At 40.2% G+C, this 17,016-nt stretch overlaps 1 protein-coding gene across 3 annotated transcripts in view; it reads right to left on the bottom strand.

The window, feature by feature from the left end:
- The window catches only part of LOC124776952 (clusterin-associated protein 1), a 136,477-nt gene that overhangs the window by 79,984 nt on the left and 39,477 nt on the right, over positions 1 to 17,016 (bottom strand). For all 3 annotated transcript variants that reach the window (XM_047252181.1, XM_047252182.1, XM_047252184.1), the window contains exons 2-3: positions 15,377 to 15,573; positions 12,343 to 12,519 (exon numbers count right to left, since the gene is read on the bottom strand). In XM_047252181.1, the coding sequence (XP_047108137.1) occupies positions 12,343 to 12,519; positions 15,377 to 15,573 (374 nt within the window). The remainder of the gene's footprint in view (positions 1 to 12,342; positions 12,520 to 15,376; positions 15,574 to 17,016) is intronic.

Genomic DNA, 17,016 nt, shown 5'->3' with positions numbered 1-17,016 from the left:
ATGTTGACGACATTATCATTGCTTTTGACGGTACTGATCATGAGTTAGAGCTTCTCTCCAATACTTTCAATGGTCTACATGAAAAGATTTCCTTCACAAAAGAACTTCAGAATGAAAAAGGTGAATTTAACTTTCTTGATTTAACAATTTCTATACAGAATAGTTCCTTCAATTTCAACATCTTCCGTAAGGAAACGTATTCAGATAATGTCATCCCTGCTGACTCAACTCATCCAAAAGCTCATAAACTGGCATTTTTTCATTCTGCCGTTCACCGTATGGTAACTACTCCTTTATCACCTGCCGATCAACAAAAAGAATTGAATGTCATCAAAGCGATTGCTGTTATTAATGGGTACAATCAGAATATGATTGATTACTTGTTCAGTAAGAAAACTTCCCAAAACTGTTCAACTTTGAGCATCAACCTCCCCACTGATAGCAAAGAAGCTAAAAAATTTATTTCTATTCCTGTCTTGGGTAATATACCATATAGGATAAAACGTCTTCTAATGAAAAAATATAACTGTAACGTCTCCTTCTCTACAGATAACAATTTAAAGAGAAATCTTGTACATTCAGTAGAGATTGCCGGCGACTGGTTTTCCAATTCAAGGGTTTACAAACTAACCTGTAATAACTGTCCTTCATATTATATTGGTCAAACAGGCAGAGCTGTGAAAACAAGATATAAAGAACACCTATTAGGTAAAAAAGGAGCGAATATACACAGCTCTACTTTTGCTGAACACCTCCTGATAGCTAGTCATACGCCTAAACCTTTAGAAGACACTGTTATCCTACACAGAGAAGTCAAAGGGTGTAGATTAGATCTGTGGGAAGAGTTACAAATTTTCAAACATCTTGAGCTCAAGGACAGTAATATACTGAACGACCAGTTTAACCTTGCTTGTAGACAATTTTTTGAAGGCTTTAAACCTGTACTGTTTATGGTATAACATTAATGCTGGTAACCTTAGTAGTCTATTTCCTCAGGAAGCTATGATGCACCTTCAATGCTTTAAGCTCAGTGCCCCTTATGTAATGGTGGTTTTCTCACGATGTATGTTTGCTACTACATCGGCCCTAATGTGATTTTGCCTAGCTCTAAAATTTTGGTTTCCCTGCGAATGTGTATTAACAGTATTGTGTACCAGTGTTCGTAATTCTTTCTTGACAAGAGCCATTATTGTCAATTTTAAAGTTCTGACATATATACCGTTTGTGGGCTTCACTAATATAGTTATGTAATTTTTATATTTTGGCTGTATGTCCCACTGGGTGTAATTTTCTCGGCGTAAGCGCCACCTGCTTTTTTGATGTATAACTACATTATTTGTACCAATGCTCCCATACTGTTATAACGGGAGTGTTAATTGCCTTCCTTTTTTATTGTTACTTTATCTAAGGACGTTATTAATAATGATAATTTACACGTTGCCTTTGTACGCCAATTGGCACATGTTTCTCGCCAGGAGTGCCACCTGCCCTGGTTTCAGAGTAACTATGCTCGCCGATTACACTCAGTTGGTTGTGAGCTCCGCAAGATCCATGTACTATTTTATATTTACGTGACAAACCCTAATTCTAGGGCTACTTTTCATTTTTGTCAAATGGATCTATGCTGACATTTGTAAAAACGGCGATGGTACATTAATCATTACTAATGTAAAATTGTAAGTACTAGTTGTTATCATATTTCTGTAATGCAAGGGCTCTCTAATTTGTGTTAAAATTTATTCTTGGCTTAAATTTCACACTTTTCTAATGTAAGCTATGATGTTCATTGTCCTTAGGCCACCTTCTGAAGAAGACAAATTTATATTCATCGAAACCTAGGTAAAGAATTCTTTATCCATTGCAACTGGTCGGCTGTTTATAATTTTATTATGTGGAACCGTTGCTGTTGTGCAGCTATGTTTAAAATATTGAACTCACTATATTATGTTTTGAAACTTCCGGCAAATCCATGGATGATATGTAATAAAGCATGTAGGGATAGATCATTACTCACAAAATATAAGCAGCAAACAGACACGGTAGTAATCACGTAATCATTTTTAACAACTAGATGTAAATGTAAATAACTGTCTGTAATTTGTTCTCACTTGGCTCAGGTTCTTACTTTCTCCCCCAAGCCCTCCATTTTGTTTAAAATCAGTAAATAAAGAAAAATGTCACTGTAAAATTTTCTAGTCACTCAATTTCATCTGTGTCAGCCTCAATTGACACCATGCACGGAATTAACATGTTTGACACTTGTAAAAGTATCAAAGAATTTTTTTCAGTTTGCCAGCAAACATTCTAGCGCACATTATATATGACAGGAACATCATAAAGCTCTAGCTAATTATGAGGGTTAAAAACAGTCAATACTGTTTACAATTGCTAAACAACCTGTGGAAAGTGACATAAAGTGACAAAAGAATTTATTTAATTAATTATTTGGTTATTGTCTCATACCAGGGCAGCTGATCTCCAGTAGTCAGAAGTTATAACACATTATAACGTTTCTGTCTTCATTCCACAGTACTGAGTGGGCTAGCAGTTAAATCGACTGACATACAGGCCTTTTCTGCATCAGTCATCAGGAAGTAAAACACATTCTGGAGCAGGGGCCAGGCTCTAGACATAACAATGGAAGCAGGCCTTCACACAGAAAATGTAGTAGCACTCACATGGCCAATATATACTTATCAGAGGTTACTAGAGAAAGAACAAGAGCAAACTGGAGCAGGAATGGGTAAAACCTAATGTAGTTGGTGATATTTTTTGGGAAAAAGTTGATATTCCTTTAGATTCCGGTAACAAAATATCATTAATATCACAGTAATTGCAATCAGCAGTGAGAAAAAAGTTCTCTTGTTCTAAACGCTGATAACAAGAGCATATGTTGCTTGGATCACTGGTAATAAAGGAAAACAAATTAAAAGAAGAAACGCGACTATCTGCTACAATCAGTACATAATTAGAACCTAATATATCAAAGAAAATAATCATGTATTTAAAAACAAAGATGATGTGACTTACCATACAAAAGCGCTGGCAGGTCGATAGAAACACAAACAGACACATACATACACACAAAGTTCAAGCTTTCGCAACAAACTGTTGCCTCATCAGGAAAGAGGGAAGGAGAGGGAAAGACAAAAGGAAGTGGGTTTTAAGGGAGAGGGTAAGGAGTCATTCCAATCCCGGTAAGGTAAGTCTTTCCGCTCCCGTGGCAGATGGAATATCAGCATTTCTGCAAGATGAGTAAGTGGAATGTGTGCTTTTGTATACGCTCAACTGTTCAGACAATGTACATGAGGAGTACAATGGTGACAATAGATGCTTAACAAGTGAAAGTGATATTGTAACATGTGTATAGCCAAGTAGTTCAATTTGTATGTTGGACAGAGAACTAAAATCATGTCTCCGGCGTCATGTAGTAAAGGACAATCATTGTCCAAGGAACAGGTACTAAGCATAATTATGTACATGGAAGATCATCCGCAGCATAGTAAAAAAATTAAAAAAAAAATAAAAAATAAAAAATAAAACAAAATTATGAACAGATTTCGGATAGGTCCACTGCAATATGACCATGTAATGCATAAAAAAACCTATGGATATTCAATGGAGGACTAGGCACACTTGTCACAAAAACTGGCATTTGTACATTTCAAGAATGCTCGATACAATTTACAGAATGTGCATGATAGTAAACTACTACGTTACGCACATCAAATTGCATTTGATGTAGATTACAGTGATTTCAAGAGAAGCAGAAGATGGTTTCATAGCTTTAATCAGTGAAACAGAATTGGAAGACATATGGTACCGAAATTTCAAACAAAGCATAACTTGACAATGCACAGCAAACTGTGGAATTTGCCGAAAATTTGTATATGAGATAAACAAACTAATCCTACCATTCAGTAAGGAATTTGTTGTCAACTCTGACCAATCAGGATTTGGTGAGGAAATGCATATGAAAGGAACAATGGAAATTAGACGTGCCAAGAGAGTTGTATCATGATCAACTAACAACAATGCCGTAACGCATTCATATACAGTTATGCTGACTGTTAATCTAGATGGCAAATTGACTGGAAGGCTATTTACCATGCTGCAAGAAGTTGGAGGTGCTCTCCCCTCTATGATTCTTTCCCATGTGTGTGATCTTGCAAGGGCAGCAAGGAATATTTATGTCACAGTAAGTAAGAGGGGGTACATAGGTATTAGAGAACTACAACTATGGTATGAGCATTGCTTCTAGCCAATATCTGGTCAAAGTAACTTCTTTTTGTTTCATTCCTAGTCTACATATAAACTCCATACTCATTTAGAATAAACTATTCTTCTTGCAAATGTATGACACTGCAATTCATACCACCTGGAACCACTGGACAAATTCAGCCTCCGGATGCCTGTTTTATCCATTCCTACAAAACATACTTTTGCACTATCTGCAGCTATGCCTTAAAGGATAGTTAGTTTTATGATAACAGCAAAAATAATCAATTACTGATAATTTACCTGGATAGATAAAAAATCTACTCACGCTGAGGCAGCATGAAACACACATAAAAGACAGTCGTAATTGGCAAGCTTTCGGAGCCAGTGGCTCCTCCTTCAGGCAGAAGGGTTGAAGAGGAAGGAAGAGGGGGCTGAAGGAAAAGGACTGGAAAGGCCTAGGAAAAGGGGTAGATTTTGGGAAGTCACGCAAAACTGCGGGCCATGGGAGACATACCGCATGGGGTGAGAAGGAAAGAAAAGGTAGAAGACAGGGTAATGTGCTGACAGATATTACTGTTTAAATGTCATGCATGAGTTCATAAGAGTGAAAAGCTAAGTACATTGTATGTAATAGAGGTGAGAGGGGGCACTGAAAAATAGGCAGGTAAGGCAATGAAAGACATAGAAAATTAAATGGAGTGAACTACTATTTGCTTCACTCCGTGCTAGTTTTCTACATCTTTCATGTCTTACCCATCTATTTTTCCCGTCCTCTCTCACTTCTGTTATGTACAAAGCACTTAGCTTTTCACTATTATTAACTCATGCATGATGTTTAAGCAGTAACCTCCATCTGCATACTACTATGTCCTCCACTTTTCAGCTCAGATTTTCAAATCTCACCCGATGCAGTCTCCAACAATCAGTCTGTCCTTCTCATCGCGTGAAAATGAAAGATGTATGAAAGACGGAGTGAAGAAAGGAGTAGTTATTAGTAGTTATTCTGAATAAATGCTGAGATGGAAGGAATTAATGTAAATTAAGGCCAGGCAGGTGTCGAGAACCAAGAAAAAGTTTCACTGCTAGTTCCCACCTGTGAAGCTCTGAGAAACTGGTGTCTGGAGGAAGAATCCAATGGCGCATGTGGTGAAACAGGCACTGATGTCATGACTGTCATGTTGTACAGCATGCTCTGCAACAGGATATTGTGTGTTGCCTATGCCCATTCATCCTGACGGATGACTGAGTGATAGTCATGCCGATGTAAAAGGCCAAACAGTGCTTACATAAAAGCTGGTATATGACATGTGCCATTTCACATTTGATAGTATATGTTTTGCCAGTTACAGGGCTGGAACAGCAGGTGGTAGGAGGGTTCGTAGGGAATGTCTTGAGCAGGTATGGTCACAGGGGTAGGAGTAGATGGCTGCAGAAGGAGCATACAATCTAACAAGGATATTATGGAGATTGGGAGGATGACAGAAAGCTATTCTAGGCATGGTGGGCAAAATCTCAGAATGAATCTCATTTCAGGGCATGATTTAAGGAAGTCGTGGCCTTGTTGATGTAGCTGATTGATACATTCAAGACCAGGATAATACTGTGTGAAAAGTGATGTGCTCCGAAGTTGTTTTGTGGAGACATCAGCAGTACCAGGATTGGATGTGATGGCCAGGGGAAACCTGCTCTTGAACTAGGCTGTTGGAATAATTACACCCAGTGAAGGCCGAAGTGAGAGTGGTGGTGTATTGCCGTAAAAAGTCTGCACCCAAACAAACATGTTTGCCTTGAATGCCAAGGCTGTATGGGAGGCAACGTTTGACACGGAAAGGATGGCAACTGTCAAAATTTTATGTCCTGTTGTTTGTTAGTAGGTTTGATCTCGACGGAAGTGTGTAGCTGGCCTTTGGTGAGGATGAGATCGACATCAAGGAAAGTGGCATAGGATTCAGAGTAGGACCATGTGATATTAATTTTGGAGAAGGTATTTAGAGATTCCAGGAATTTTAACAGGTCCCCCTTAGTGTGAATCCATACGGCACAGATGTCATCAATGTCTAAAACAAACCAGAGGCCTTATGGATCCCAGGAAAGACCCCTCCAAGCAACCCATGAAAAGGTTGGCACAGAGCAAGAGATTTCTGTTTACCATGGCTGTACCCCTGATCTATTTGTATGTCTGTCCCTCAAATGTGCAGTAATTGTTGGTAAGTATAAAATTGATTAAGGTGAGCAAGAAGGATGTATAGGCTTGGAATCTGTGGGCTTTGACTGAAGAAATGTTCACGAGCTGACAGACCATGTACGTGAGGGATGCTGGTATAGTGAGAGATGGCATCAGTGTTGACAAGTAAGGTGTGTGGTGGGAGTGGGACAGGCACAGATTTCAGATGATCTAGGAAATGGTTGGAATTTTTAATATAGGAGGGAAGTCTTTAAAACTGTCTTTCCTTCTTCAGTCTCGACATTCCTGATCTTTTACTTCCTATCTTACTTTCCTCTTTTGGGTACCGATTCCATCATTTCCTCTTTCCACATTCAGACATTCTTTTTTTTGTTACAGTTTCAATTTCTAATTTTTGGATTTCTCTAGGATTATACATTCACTATAACAAAGGCCTCCTAACAAGTACATGTCATCACTGTCCTATAAAATTATTTTGTTTTGAACATTGTAGAGGAAGTGGTGAACACATGTATTTTTGTTTTATTGTGCACTGCAGTATGATTCCTTTTTTGGTAGTTAGCTATGTCACATTGATGAGTAGAAGGCAACAGACTGAAAACCTAACTTGGCTGCCCCTGTTGAACAAGGGGAGGGAGGAGGACTAATCGCTTCCTCACCACTGTGGCAGCACCGTCGTGTTTACACCAGAGAAACAGAGAGGGGGAAGCAGTCTGGCGTACACACCAGTATTCTTACGAGTGGAGCACTGCCAGCCTGTTACGCGCCGTGCATTTACTCACAACTAATTTTGCAGAAGACAAGATCTAATTTGGAAATTTGAATCCAATGTTCGATTCTGCGGTTACATGTTAAGCCTGAAGCAATTTTGCTAAGCCCTTCAATGGCAGTTTCTGAGTGTTTTATTCTTCCAGCATTATGGAACACAATGGTTGAACACTACTACAGTCAAACATGTCCAACACCTACAATAGGTAGAAGTGTTCTGAATGGGTAAATACGCTGCGAGTAATTACAAGGGATAAAGACATTGCTAATAAGCCTGGCATAAGTTGGGTTTTGACGTATTTTGGAAATTTTTGCTATCCGTTTCTGAGTGATAGTCGGACGTTTTGGTTTTTGAGCCATGAAACACCTGTCTCCACCTGCATGAACACCAATTTAACTCTAGCCGGCACTTTTGTTTGACAATACTACATGCACATTATCACTTTACCAACATTTATTTACTGCATAATGCGTGTGAATCCATGTTTCATCTTAGTAAACTACTGGTCGCTTTGATTCTGATGAAAACCTGAGAAAGTATAGTCTTTTAGCAACAATACCCTTCTCATCCGCACAAAACAAAAAGTTAATTTTGACACCTTTTAAAAATGAAAATCCATAGACAGAATATTGCTTCTAAGGGTTTCCTTGCTAGCTTTGAAGCTCATTTCTGTTTTAGGTTAAGTAGTGTGTAAGCTTAGGGACTGATGACTTTAGCAATTAAGTTCCATAAGATTTCACATACATTTGAACATTTTTGTAAATTCACAAGGCTTATTAAAATTACCAAGATTTCTTCAATCAGGTTTGACTCCATTTTTGAGCTCGTGTCCAGCGACTGTTTTGTACAAATCTGTAGTGAATGTCACCAATCAGTCGCAATTTTCCAGCTCTACATAGATTTCGGGCACAAATTCTCAATGCTTTGAGTTATGTTTACACCTATACCGTTATGCTCAACATAACTGTCAACATGACGGTTTAGATGTAAGCACATATTAAAAGCCTTGAGACTGGCCTAGGTAGATCTGAAAAGTAAAAACAAAAATTGTGATTGATTACTGACATCTCATACAGTTTTGTTTAAATAAAATTCCACAAACGTTTTGTAAAAAAAATGGGGGCGGGCGGCAATTTAGCAGCCCGCACGGGGCGGCACTTGGGCTTGCACCGGCCCTGCTTACTACGTAATTTCAGCTTAAGAGAAGTAATTTAATCATGAAAATTGCTGGCAAAAATAATGCAGATGAGTACTTAGAAGATGTATATGTGATATACCTAGAAATTGGAGATAAGATAAAGAAGCATTTTAAACAGGATGCTGTGCTCTAATACGTAGTATAGTAGGCACTAGGGTAGGTGTACAAAGGAAGGAGGACCTACATCTGTGTCGATGTACAGGGAGGATTTCCTACATATAGGGGCATAATCTCTGTACAGGAGTAGTACCGACAGGAGAAGGGAACATATGTGTTTGAGGAAAGAAGTATGAAAGATAAGTTCTATAGAAGCAGAATATTCAATATTTTGAGACTTACTCCAATGTTGTGCAGAAAGAAACTTGCCTGTTATGTAAAAGATTGAGAAATATAATGGAGTAGACAAATGTTAAAAGTGTCTGAATTTATAAAATAAAGATAATAAACTCATCAGGTTTTCCCAGCGATCTAATGACTTCTTGGGTTGTTGGGTGTTCTGCCGGATACCAGCATCGTACTTCCACAATATTTCGGTAACATAGCTCATAACCGTCATCAGGTGCGACCTGAGACTGCTTCTCGAGTGGACCTAGTCCAATATTTATGTATATGGACTTCCCCTCCACCAAAAGTTGCAGGCGTTTCTTCTGCAGTCTGCGCCCACTCGCTGCAATCTTCTGCAACTTTGTGGTTCTGTTTTTGGTCCGCTGTGATTCTGGGTGCTCTCTCTGTGCTCCGCATCCACCAGACCCGCTCCTGGGTGTTCCACCTTCGGTCTGCTGCATTTGGAATTCTGTCTGAGGTACCAGGCATTCCCTCTGCAGTACGCTGCCACTCACTGCGATCTGCTGGAGTGTTGCCATTCTGTTTTCAGTCCGCAGCGGTTCTGGATGTTTGCTCTGCGATCTGCACCTGTCATACCCATTTCTGGACATTTCATTTTTGGTCTTCTGCATCTGGCACTCTGTCTGGTAATTGTTTTCCATATCCATGTCTTCCGTTCCTCTATTTGTGGAGTGCTGCAGTTGTCCCCATTGCTCCTTTAACAGTTCCAGAGCAGGATCCCGGCTCTACTTAGCGGGTACCCCACATTGCGGTTCATGAGATTGTCAGTCACTTTTATCTCAATCAGTTTCCTTATAACACTATGGTGTCTGTGCTAGAATCTTAATTTCCTCATAATTCATGGCATGCTCTAGTTCTAGACAGTGTTCAGCAATGGCTGACTTCGTCACCTGTCTTAATCGAGTGTGCCTCCGATGTTCTTTGCACCTGATATCCACTGTTCTTGTCATCTGACCAATGTAGCACATGCCACATTGACAAGGTATAATATAAATCCTTGGTTTTGGTAACCCCAAGTCATCTTTAACACTCCTCACCAGTCCAAAGATCTTGTTCACCATAGAACTGGAGAAGAACGACCAGCTGCCATTTCTGGATGTACTAGTCAAAAGGAAAGCAGATGGATCAACTGGTGACAGCGTGTATCGAAAACCCACACTCACACTGATTTATATCTGCAGGCCAGCAGCTGTCACCACCTTGTGCAGAAGAATTGGGTACTTAAGTCATTGGTCCACAGAGCATGTGCCTTGTCAGACCAAGAGAGTCTACTGACAGAAACATGGTATCTTAAAACTGTGTTCTGCAAAAATGGATACACATCCAAACAAATTGAGAGGGCACTCCAACCAGCCACTACACCACAGATTCCAGAAGCAGAGCAAGATGAAGCAAAGAAGGTGGCATATCTGCCCTATGCTGGTTCTATTTCTGCCAGAATCAGTAGGATCCTATGCAAACACAATATCAAACAGGTTTTCTCTCCATCTAGCAAGATTAGGGGAGTCGTCGGGAGTGTTAAATATGACCTGGGGTGACCAAAACCGAGGACCTTGTGAACGTGTATGTCCTACATTGGCCAGACAGCAAGAACAGTAGATATCAGGTGCAAAGAACATCAGAGGCACACCCGATTAAGACAAGTGACACAAGTCAGTCATTGCCGAACACTGTCTAGAACTATATCATGCCACGAATTATGAGGAAACTAAGATTCTAGCACAGACACCACAGTGTTATAAGGGAATCGACTGACATAAGAGTCACTGACAGTCTCACAAACCGTGAAATGGGGTACCAGCTAGGTAGAGCCTGAGATCCTGCACTGTAATTGTTAAAGGAGTAACGGGGACAGCTGCAGCACTCGACGAATAGAAGAACGGAAGGCACGGATACGGAAAAGAATTACCACACAGAGTGGCAGGTGCAGCGGTCTGAAGATGGAACGTCCTGGAGTGGGTCTAATGGGCATGGACTGCAGAGGGAACATTCAGAACCACAGCAAACTGGAAACAAAACAGCAGTGTTCCAGAAGATCACAAAGAGAGGGTGCAGACCACAGAGGGAATGCCTAGAACTGCTGGTGGAGGGGGAAGGTCACAGACATAAATACTGGACCAGGTCCAGTCTCAGGTCGCACCTGATGAAGGAGTTTACTTGCACTTTTAACATCTTGTCATCAAACACAGTTCAGTTTGGGCTACCATCACTTGAGAAATACTATTCACATACATGTTCACGTCTGATGAAAGAGACTGAGAGTTGCGCGCGCGCGCACACACACACACACACACACACACACACACACACACACACACACACACACACACACAGAGAGAGAGAGAGAGAGAGAGAGAGAGATGCAGTATGTCCCTTTCTGTTGGTTGCACGTCATCCAACACTTGGGAAATGTGGGCCACTCGTGTCATACAGACGACAGTGTCATGACAGAGGAGGAGCACACGGACACTGTTGTAATGCTGACTGCACGTTTGCAGCTCACGACACTGTCTGCCTCCCTGTGTGCTAACCGATGATGGTGAATGGAAACAGTGGCAGCTAATTCACACCGTGCTTCTATCTGATTTCCTGTTGTGCAAGATACTTCAAAAGACAGAGAAATCTTCAGAGCATCTGTGAGATAAGAATTTTCACACTGCGAAGCACATTCACAAGCTTCCTTATCGGCACCCGGGCGTACTACAGCAATTCGAGCCACTGAATCGGTATACGAGCCCCTTTGGGCCTCAGTAAGAAACTGGCAGCAACGGCTAAACCCACAAAGTTCTGTTGCCCGAGCTCTGTACAACTGTTGTGGCCGCTTCTGACAATACAGTAGAACTCGACACGAGCAGCAATAACACGAGCACCCTCACAATGATAATTATTGAGAATTTGACACATTTCATCAAAAGAGGGACTGTCAGGGTCGCGAAGAGGAGATAGCTGACATATAAGGTGTTAAACACGAGGAGAAATTCGTGACAAAAACGTAGCCTTACACAAACTGAGATTGGCGACCCTGAAAGCTTGGAAATGTTGCTGAAGGCATTTTTCGTACGTGTCTCATTCTTCGGCAGAATCGTCATACGGAGGAAATGTTAGGGGTTCTGTCAATGACAGTAGAACTTGATACACGGAGCCTGCTGTTGGTCAGTGAGAGCTCGGTTTTGTTTAACAATGGATTGAAGAACTCCTTCCACTGACAGACACGTTGGTTGTACATCGAAGCAAAGAAAGAAAACCTGTGGAGTAGAATCCCACCTTCATCACCGAGTAAACACTAACCTAGTTTTATTCTGCATCCACACCGACACATCCACAAAAACAGTGAACGACATATAGAACAGTATAAAGTCTCGTAACTACAGAACACATTAAGGACCTGGTGCACTGGACTTATATGGGGCTGTCATGCACAAAGCACAGTGTGTGTCTGGGTTGTGAGACTACATCTCTAGGCTGGTTCTGTAAAGGCATTTGTATTGCACACTGATGATTACAAGCACTCACACTACAGGATTACGACAGTTACAAAACAAATTGCTTTTGTGAAACAACGTTTTGAAGCTTAGAAAGACATGAACTGAGCTACCAATAGTTAACAAAATGTCTCTCACTAACCTTTGCCACGATGTCACATACAGTACTTCGATCACTTTCATCATCGTCATCTACATTTTTCATATTGAAACGTAGAGCACCATACAAAACTGATGTAGCTTTGAGGAGCTCCCGTACAGCGTATCCATCAGCTTGGTAAAGATTTTTGGTGTTTAACTTTATATTGACTTTTGAAGCCTGTAAAACAAAACATCCAAAAAGGTTGTAAAAGTTAATTACAAAAAAAGTTAAAGAATGAAACCAAATTCATGTGTAACATCCCAAGGTCTATTGACTTTCGCACCCTCGAGTCATTAAAACAGAAATAACAACACCAAGATATCATTGCCACAAAATCAGATAAAGGCAACGGTATTGTACTTTTGAACAAATGTGATTATGTTGATAAAGTTAATGATTTCCTGAATACCACAGGTTTCCAAGTCCCTCCTAAAGACCCTACTAAATTATTCAAAGAGGATGTTAAATATGCAATCAATTCATGCAAAAGCGTATTCTCTGAGTTTGAAGCAAAACTATTAACTAATATGAACCCAGTGCCTCCCTAGAATGTAAAGGCTTCCTAAACTGCATAACTAGATGTTCCTATTCATCCAGCTGTATCATCATTCACTGCTCCACCTTACAAACTAGCTAGTAAGCTAGTAAACTGGGTGTCCTAATTAAGGGCAAGACTACATTCAAACCAAAGCATGGTATTTCAAACTCTGCGGACCTAGTAAATAAGTTAAAAGGTATATCTGTCTCACACAGTGATAAATTAGTATCCTTTGATGTCTGCAGTTTGTTTTCCAACATACCAGTGATAGAATGCATTGATAATGCGACAGAGCTGATGCACAAGTCTAATGTCAGTCCTGTGGAACTGAATGGCTTGAGACTGGCCACTCAGACATGCTTGGCACTAAACTATTTCCATTTCCAAGGGACTCTTTATAAACAATTAGATGGCTTAGCTATGGGTTCTCCTCTTAGTCCACTGTTAGCTGAAATATTTATGGACCATTCTGAACAAAATTTTCTAAAAACAGAACCTTTGAGTGCCAATATCAAATACTGGGTTAGATACGTAGATGAAGTCCTGGGTATGTGGACTGGTACTACAAGACAACTCAATGCATTTTTGAAAAACCTAAACAGTCAACATAAAAATATTCAGTTCATAATGGAGATTGGCAACAAATCCATAGGCCGTGCAGTTCTAAGCGCTGCAGTCTGGAACCGAGCTACTGCTACAGTCGCAGGTTCGAATCCTGCCTCGGGCATGGATGTGTGTGATGTCCTTAGGTTAGTTAGGTTTTATTAGTTCTAAGTTCTAGGTGACTGATGACCTCAGAAGTTAAGTCGCATAGTGCTCAGAGCCATTTGAACCATTTTTTGAACAAATCCATAAACTTCTTATATCTCACCACTGACATCCCATTACTTCAAAATTTATAGACAAACTACAACTACAGACACAGTAATGCCTTCTTGCTCACAACACCCCCATAGCTCACAAACATGCAGCTTTCCACTCAATAGTACACTGTCTCATATCCATCCCCATGTCCAGAAATGATTTGAAAGCAGAGTTAGATACAATGAAATTTATTGCCACAGCCAATGACTGTAGTCCGGTTCTTATTGACAACATCTTGCACAGGAAACAAAAACAGAAAATTATACCCCTCCTCTATGCCCCACCTGCTTCCCCATCCACTGTCTGCAAGAAATGGCGTACACTACCATTTCTAGGTGAGGTATCACAGATTGTTGCTAAAGCACTGAAAGCCTGCAAGTATAGGCTTTCTTCTATGTTAAGAACACAACAGCCCAGTGTGTTTTTAATAGCAAAGATAAGATTCAGTTATTAGCCAACAGTGGGGTATACAAAATCACCTGTTCTTATTATGACAAACTGTACATCAGTCACTCAGGCAGAGACATAGCAACTAGACTGGCTGAACATGAACGCAGCAAGAGATTGCAGAATTCCGACTCCGCATTTGCTGAGCATGTACCAAGTGAGCCAGTGCCCCATGTACTTCACTTAGCAAACAGAGGCCATACACTCAACCTGCTGGAAGCCCTTAAAATTAACAAGCATCTTGCTCACAGTCCAGATCTAATCCTAGATGAACAGACACAGCTCAACACTTCCCCTCTCCTACAGTTTATTTAATCAACTCTGTTGTTCATTACTTCCCACACTGTCTGTTCCTACATATTCCCATTTTCCTGCATTCATTAAGTGATTTTTTTTTATCAAAGTTGTCTATGTATTCCATATAGACTGTAGTTTCAATAGTTAAGGCTTTCTTTTAACTGGTACTTGTATTACTGTCCATGTTTAACACCTTTTGTAGTTGTCTCATCAAATATTGTTCATATTTTACTTTGTTCATTTATTTAATGCAAACTGTTACATAGCCACTGTTTTGAATGTAATGTTAATGTTAGAATGCAGTACCACCACACTCTCAAAGATTGCATTTACTGTATGTTCCTTCAAACACCTCCATTTTCCTGCATTTATTTATTTCTGTTTATCTTGTTGATATTTCTTAAGTTCCTTATGTATTCTGTAGTTACATTGATAATTGTTTTTTCTTTTAATTGGTTTGTGTATCACTCTCCATGTTTTATACCTCCTGATGTAGCCTTGTCAAGTACTAATTTTATTTTATTTTATTAGTTTTGTTTATTGATAGAACCTGTTATGTAGGCATGCTGTTCCGATTTTGTGTTAAAGTTTTTCCTGTCTACTCCATTTTTATTTATTTACTGTTCGATTTTTTAGTTTTTCATTGCATTGCCACCACACTGTCAAAGATGTTACTTACTGTATGTTTCTGCTTCAGTCTAGGTGTGTTACTTCTCTTCCAATGTTGTTTGCAAACATTGTAACTTCTTTGGTAACAATACTAAGTAAATGTCTGAAGAAGGTCTTGTAAGCCAAAAACCGAGACACAATAAAAGTAATATTATAGAACAAAAGCAAACTGGTGCTTTTCAATTATTAAAAGTTAAGAAATTTTACTTTAAAACTCACCATAAACTGAGCAGCTAATCGTATCAGTTTAACCCTTTCTGTGTCAGTATTATACTCCAATGGTACATCTGCTTCTGGATCAAATCTTTTAACAAGCCATATTAAAATTTCAGCTACAAGTGGGAAATTGGGATTCCGAAAATTTTCTGTAGATATAAGCCTTGTGTATCCTAGAGCTCTCATCATTTCTGCAAAATCTAAAAACAAAAATGTAAAAGAAGCAATTTATTGAACTTATCTGGTTAAAGCAAAATAAAACAACATACATTGTAACAGAAAATCTGGGATAGAATGAAAACAACACGAATTACTAAAAATTCCTTCTTCAGGTTTAGCGCAAAATACACACATTCATATATGCACATATCAGACACACATGACCCAGTCAGCTCCAGGTGGTGCCAAGGTCTGACTGCAGTGAATAGTGGTATCAGCTCAGTGGATAGAGGGAGTATAGATGGGGCACAGATGGGAGAAGGAAGGATAGGTTGAGGGGGAGGGGTTGTAGAAAGCATTGAGAGGGACTGGACTGGATCAGGAAAGGGAATAAATGCAGGTGGAAGACAGGGATTATCAAAGGTGAAGAGAACTGGAACTATCAAAGGCCAAGGCCAGGGAGGCTATGAAAACAAAAGACGCGCTGCAGGAAGGGTTCTGGTGTGGCTCAGAAGAATCCAGATGGCGTGAGGTGAAGCACATTGTGTTGTGTAGCATGCTCACTCAGCAACTGGTTGGTCCAGCTGTCTCTTGGCCACAATTTGACAGTGGCCATTCTCGTGGACAGACAGCTTGTTAGTGCTGACGCCCGCATAAAACAAAACACAGAAGTTACAGTAAGTTGGTAAATCACATGGCTGCTTTCACAGGTGGCCCTATCTTTGATTGGGTAAGAACTGGAATATGAGGTAGTGGGAAAACATATGGGATACATCGTGCACCTGAGTCTTTTACAGGGAAACGGGCCATGCGGCAAGGGCTAGTGACCAGGGGTGGAATAGGGATGGACAAGTACCTATATTGTGTAGGGCAGAATTCTATTGTGGGAGTGATGGAGGGAATAGTAGGGAGGATATTTCTCAGTTCAGTGCTCGACGAGAGGTAGCTGAAACCCTGGCAGAGAACACAATTCAGTTGCTCTGAAAGGAAGGACAGAAGATTACAGTTTAATGTCCTATCGACTGCACAGTCATTAGAACCAGAACGCAAGTTCAGAATACAAAAGGATGGGGAAGGAAATCGGCCATGCGCTTTCTACAGCAATCAATTTAGGGAAACTGTGGAGAACCTAAGCAAGGATGACCAGATGGAGACTTGAACCACTGCCCTCCTAATTGCATTTAGTATGCCAACCACTGCACCACTTCAATCAGTCCTGTGTGGTACTGAGTCATGGGTGGGGCACTTCTTTGTGGTCTATTAGTGGTATGTGAGGAGTGGTATGAAACTAAGAAGAAAAGGCACAGGAGAATCTGTCTTTGGACAAAGTGAGCCTCTACAAGACCCTAGGCGTATTTGGAAAGGGACTGCTCATCAATGCAGATGTGGCAACCACAAGTGGCTAGTCTGAATGGAAGAGACTTCTCGGTATAAAATAGGTGACAGCTGTAAAAATGAAGGTATTGTTGCAGGTTAGGAGATTT

The sequence above is a fragment of the Schistocerca piceifrons genome, chromosome 2 (genome assembly GCF_021461385.2).
Source record: "Schistocerca piceifrons isolate TAMUIC-IGC-003096 chromosome 2, iqSchPice1.1, whole genome shotgun sequence".
In the NCBI taxonomy this organism is placed as follows: domain Eukaryota; kingdom Metazoa; phylum Arthropoda; class Insecta; order Orthoptera; family Acrididae; genus Schistocerca; species Schistocerca piceifrons.
Note: the sequence above shows the minus strand (reverse complement) of the source record. Positions and strands in the feature narration are given on the sequence as shown.